Here is a 5,729-nt window from a genome sequence, read left to right on the forward strand (position 1 = left end):
CTTGTATTTAGAGCATAACTGTTTCATAAATCTGTTTGCTTAGCATTGCAGGAAAACTTTATGAATTTCGAGGTTCCAAAAATGAATCAAGAACGCATTTCGTTTATGGCATACTTCTACCATGATAATAATCTTGCTCGACATAATCTTACGAATACAAAATTTATGCGTATCAAATTTTCCTCCTTTGTGTGTGATGGATGTTGGTGGTGGTCTGGTGGAACATGCATTGTAGCTTGGCAATGGAAATAAAACAAAATAATCAGATAGAAATTTTCTGGTTAAAGTAACTAAAATTTATGTTCTAATGTTTTCAGTTTCTGATATTCTAACGTTTGTCTTTTTTTTTTAACAATCATTTATTCTCTCTTAACTTTTTTCTATCACTTTCTCTTATTAAATAACAAAGGAAAAATTAAAATATATTTACCATCAAACAAGACTTCTAGATATTACAAGATTTTGCTGTAGATGATTAGGTGATCTTCCACAAATTCCTAAGGTTGACTTCGACCTTAAAAAGTTAGAGCTCAGCATACTATAGAACAGCAACAATAAAAAGAAAGAAAACCTATTCTTTGCACAAGCTAAATCAGTCAACAACTGAACCAACTGTCACTAGTTCTGCAAATTTTCTTGCTTCTCATCCATCTTTTGATCCTGAGATCTTCCATTAATTGAAATTTTGCTCTTTTCTTTATCTAACTCATGGCTCCCCTTGTTTCCATCATCTTCAGACTTGACTTGATTTTTTGGCACTGCTTTATCTTCTGCTACTTCCTCCTTTCTTGTACTTCCCACAAGAGAAGTAACCCTCTCTCTAACGGGAATATTCATGCTCTTGTCTTGAGTTGATTTCTCATCATTTTGAACCATCTCTTTTGGTGCCGGGCTAGGCTTTGAATTTCGCAATTCATCTGTAGTATTAACTTCTTGCTTTATTGGAACTTTGTTAACCACAAGGGTAGGGGTAACGGGTTTGTCCTTCTCAGGCAATACAGGTACCGTAGAAGAGGCGGCTTTAACGGTACTAGAGCATGATAACGGAGATGTGATGGGAGCAGTTGACTGGGAGGGTGCAGGTGCAGACTGAGATGGAATGCGTACAGACTGAGGGGGAACATGTGCAACACTTGAACTAGTGCGAGCTTGTACCTCCGATTCTGAAGACATACCAGCAGAAGTGGATGGTTTTGCCAATGAAATACTTGTTCCAGGCACAGCATTTCTTACTTGTGCAACCGCAGTAGCTTTTAATGCAGGATTTGGAGTTGGATTACCTCTGAGCATTGATTGCTGATGTGGTGGTAAACTACTTTGTATTGTTGTTGCTGTAGTGGTATGTTGCACTTGGGTTTTACTTGTTAAGGATGTCTTAGCTGCAATCATAAAAAAACAGAAGTTATTCAAGTAACACATTACTAAAAAGAATTACGCTAATTTTGCAGCAGTTGCTTACAACCAAAGAACACAGGAGCACAACAACTTGAGCTATTTAGCTATTCTGCTCATGCCAAAGTTAAACCTATATGATAGCAATGCCAATTTTCTCATTCAAAGTAGACCGCATTTGCAATTTCATATTAGATAGATTCCATAGATATACTAGCTGACAAGAGTTTAAACAATCTAAAAACATACATAATTTAGAGGAAAAGAAACGATAAATCAATACATTCATTTAGTAACAGTTTTTAGGAGAAAAAATCAGCATTGGTAAATCATATGGGCATCATGCCACAAGCAGTCGAAAGAAGCACAAGCCCAAACCACACTGCAAAACAAGGTACTACACCTTTCCACTATCATGATTGCTTTTGGAGGAAAGCTCGATGACAAACATCCATTTCTCAGAAACGGCACTAAATAAATCCACAATCATTGGCATCATTGAGAATCATGAAACTGATGCTCATTAGGACTTAAAGACAAGGGGTGCAAAGACAAAAAGGATAAAAATTAAGAAACAAATAATAGAAAGTTATTCAGCATGATTACCAATTACCATTTTCCTATATTTGAAAGTTAAGCCTTAAAGAGAATCACCTTGATCAGCAGTTCCAGGAGCAGTTAACTTCTTGAATGGCATATCAAGGGCTAAAGATAATGAATGACGAGTTGCCAGTTGTTCGGCAGTAGTATAAGTTGTGCTGGTCACGATGGTTCCCGAATTGGCAGTTCCATCTTTCTTTCTTAAAATGCTCCACCTCTGCAACATTCAGGGAACGAATGACAATACGTAGCACAAGTGGACAACAATTAGTCAATACAGGCGTTGCGATCACATTAAATATTCACAAAGACAATCGGCACAGGAAAATCTATTCAATATAATATTTTTTTCTGGATCTAAAACAAAGATTCATTACACTTATTATACTTGTCCAACTATAAATAATTGTATATGTAACTCCGTTGCCGGGATTTGAACCCGGGAAAACTGGGTTATACCCAGACATCCTGACCTGACTAGATGACAACGGATTAAACATTCAGTGCCATCAGTCATTGTATTCCAATCAAACACATCATCCACAACAAGACAAGCACTAAATGTGTGCAACAATTCACGTTCTCTTTCGTATAAGCAATCCTCCATTTATACATAAAACATTATTAGTTTCAACATGCACAACACTACTTGCTGCAGAAATAATCTAAAGAACCCACTCCCAATAATAGAGCTGGGCAATATATATTTGCTGCTAAATCAGGAAATCATACTTTAGTAAAATGTAAAACATTTTTTGAATCAAAACCAAGTGGTCAATTTGTCAATAGCCAAGGAATAAGATCAGCTTGCAAAATTTAACTTAAATAATTCCTAAAGCAAGTTTCTAGCTTATTAAGCAATGCTATGACATATGAAAAAAAGAATTTTTGATAATGTTCATAATTAGAGTATTGAATGCTTAGAAGTAGCAACCTACAAGAGAGTAGCTCTTAATTAACTAACAAGGAACATGCACAGGACTTAAACTTCGGGGATCACAGAATAATTTTAACTTCAAGTTTTGAATTTCGAGAAACTGGCTGGCTATGCCATCCAAATATAATAAAGAGCATACAAACAGTTATTCCTGGTGATATGTGAGGTCAAAGACAAATTATTGAGTGAACGACGAAGAATTCCGGGATCAAAAAGGGATTAAAATCTAAATTCCACCATTTGCGAAATTTGCTAAGCAGGCTGTTCCATGACAAGCAAGCAACAATACCATTACCCAAAGTAGAAAACAAAACAATAACAAAAGAGGGGGAAAATGGTTCTGAAAAGTTGGAGAACATGGATTTGGATGACATAACCCCTGGTGACTTCTTTTTTCTTTCTTTTACCGCTATCTTTACCACCCTGATGGACAAATTGACAATTTGCAACGCTATTGACTACAGAGGCTAATGCTGAACAAGTTGCCATTCATGGATCAATGATATAGTCCCATGCATAATCATAAGAAAATAATCTCTCCCCCACTAATAAATTTCCTTTTCTTATCAAAAAAATAAAAACTAAAAAAAACGATAGGAGTTGATAAAGGTCCCATAAATCATAAATATCGAGGGTTGAAAAACCACCTGAGCCAATTGAGTAGGACTTCTCTTAATAGGAAAGTTATCTCCTTTGGCCATGTTAGCCCAATTTCCTTCACCAAATCTCTGAACAGCTGCTCGTAACTGGATGTCCTCTTCCTCTGACCATGCTTTTCTCTTCCTTTTGGAAGCCATGTTGCCACCACCTAATCCCTTGGTCTCAACACCATCTGTTGATGGTGCAGTTGGCAGTGTTTGTCTCTGAACAGTAACCGGAAAAATAACATTTGTCCCTTGCATCAATTTAGATGATTGTGAACTTCCACTAGGAGTTCCAGATCCACGGCAAACCGGAACAGTTATAGTCAATGGAGCCTCAATCGTTGAGCTACTAGGGGTTGATTCACTCAGCGTACGAGATGCAATCATTACCTAATGGTAAACAATTCATGGAAACACACAGGTTATATTTAAAGAAATAGTAAATGGAACTTCTATAAGACTCGAGGTAAAATATAAGACAAAATTTGGATGGATATTAGTTGTTTGTTTCATTTAAAGATAAATCAAATTGTATTTCTGTACCAATGAGTATCCATGAGTTCCAAACATGTAACAATACCAAGTTCCTAGTACAGGTACATCATTCATCTAGGTGTACCATGTGCTGGAGCAAAATCATAGGACACTTTGATGGATAGAATGTAACAACTGGGGGTGGTAAAGGGCCAGCATATTCACCTTCATACATGCTGCAGCCTCTGACACAGCTTCAGCACTTACTGGAGGCGATACTTCCAGCTCGCACTCTAGGTCACTATCATCATCCTGTAAGTAACAGAGGTAGTCAACTAACCCATTACTAATAACAACATATCAATGAGAAACTGACAGTACAATCAAAGATATGTCAGTGATGGCAACAAGATATATGGCCCTGAAGGCCTGAACTAGCATGATGTGCACAAGCATTGACAAGTTTTATTTCCTGCAAGTGGTAACTATAGATTCATATCCCTGAGAAATTCAACTATAACCACTGCCATAGTTACAGCTTGATCACTGTTAGTGAATGTACTTTATTATTTCATCTTATGACCCCAAGAAATTTTTTTCTTTTTATAATTAAATAATATAACTAAAATCACAAACCAGAGGTTGAGCACCATCTTCAAGATTTTCAGCAAGGGCATGACGGTAGGCTAAGTGGCGCCACACCATCTGATACTCTCTGGCGGTGGAAATGCCAGTTGATGTATTCTTCACCAACTCATTCCAATCGATCTTCGCGTGAGGATAGTGCGCAAGTTCCTGAAGCAAAGTTAACACCGTCGTTGCATCATACCTGCTAGATAAAAACAGATTAAGAAAATCCCCAATCATGCTCAAACTTTACCGCAAAAATCACTAAAATAACAACATAAAATAAAATAATCAAAATAAAGAAATAAATAATAATACCTTTCTAGGAGCTTTGCTGAGTCTTGTTCCGTAAAAGGTACCTTCCTGGACTTCTCCGGCATTGAAATGTGCGGGAAGAAGATGAACCCTAAAACCCTATTACTGTGAAACAGAAACAGAAAAAAGAAGAAGAAAAAAGTGGTGTGGTGAGGGAAGAACCGCAGAGAGAGGTTGCAGAAGGAAGCGAAGGGAGGGAGAGTGTGTCAGAGTGAGACCGTTGAGAAGGTGGAGCTCACGCGCCCCTATTGTTCGGGTTTATATATAAATTGCGAACAGCGGAATTCAGAGTGTGCCAGCTGGCACTTTTTGGTAGCAAGCTATGAAGCATGCGATTGCGATTGCACTGCTTGGGGAACGGGGATAAATTAAACAGAAACCATGATTATTGTTGATTACCATTATACCCCTTTTCAGCCTGAGCATTATAAAAAGGAGTAACTATTTTTCGTGTTGTCGTCCTAAGCGATCATTTAAAAGAATGAACAGAAATATTTTATACTGTTTATGAAAATTACTTGAGGTGAAGTTGATAATTGGATGTAGTTAATTTGACTAAATTTTTATTAAACTATTTTTATTTATTAACTTTACATGTATCTAAATTTTCATTTAAATTTAAACTCTTTAAATTTAAATTATGCTATAAAATTATTTTGTATTATAAACTAATCATTTAAGAGCTTAAATGAATTTTTAAAATATTTATGAAATAATTGACCGCAATAATAATAGTTAGT

The 5,729-nt window shown here is 36.4% G+C and overlaps 1 protein-coding gene across 2 annotated transcripts; it reads right to left on the reverse strand.

The window, feature by feature from the left end:
• Positions 1-401: 401 nt before the first annotated feature.
• On the reverse strand, positions 402-5,315 carry LOC107460964 (flocculation protein FLO11). 2 transcript variants are annotated; one of them, XM_016079397.3, is made up of 6 exons: positions 4,993-5,315; positions 4,684-4,876; positions 4,273-4,359; positions 3,577-3,963; positions 2,047-2,209; positions 402-1,379 (listed from the first exon to the last, which is right to left on the reverse strand). In XM_016079397.3, the coding sequence occupies exons 1-6, from the start codon at positions 5,052-5,054 to the stop codon at positions 619-621; spliced, it is 1,653 nt and encodes a 550-aa protein (XP_015934883.1). In that variant the 5' UTR covers positions 5,055-5,315; the 3' UTR covers positions 402-618. The 2 variants fall into 2 exon arrangements, with proteins under 2 accessions (XP_015934883.1, XP_020984521.1); XM_021128862.2 differs by having other exon boundaries at positions 4,684-4,879.
• Between the last annotated feature and the right edge of the window lie 414 nt (positions 5,316-5,729).

This window comes from Arachis duranensis, chromosome 8 (genome assembly GCF_000817695.3).
Source record: "Arachis duranensis cultivar V14167 chromosome 8, aradu.V14167.gnm2.J7QH, whole genome shotgun sequence".
Classification (NCBI taxonomy): Eukaryota; Viridiplantae; Streptophyta; class Magnoliopsida; order Fabales; family Fabaceae; genus Arachis; species Arachis duranensis.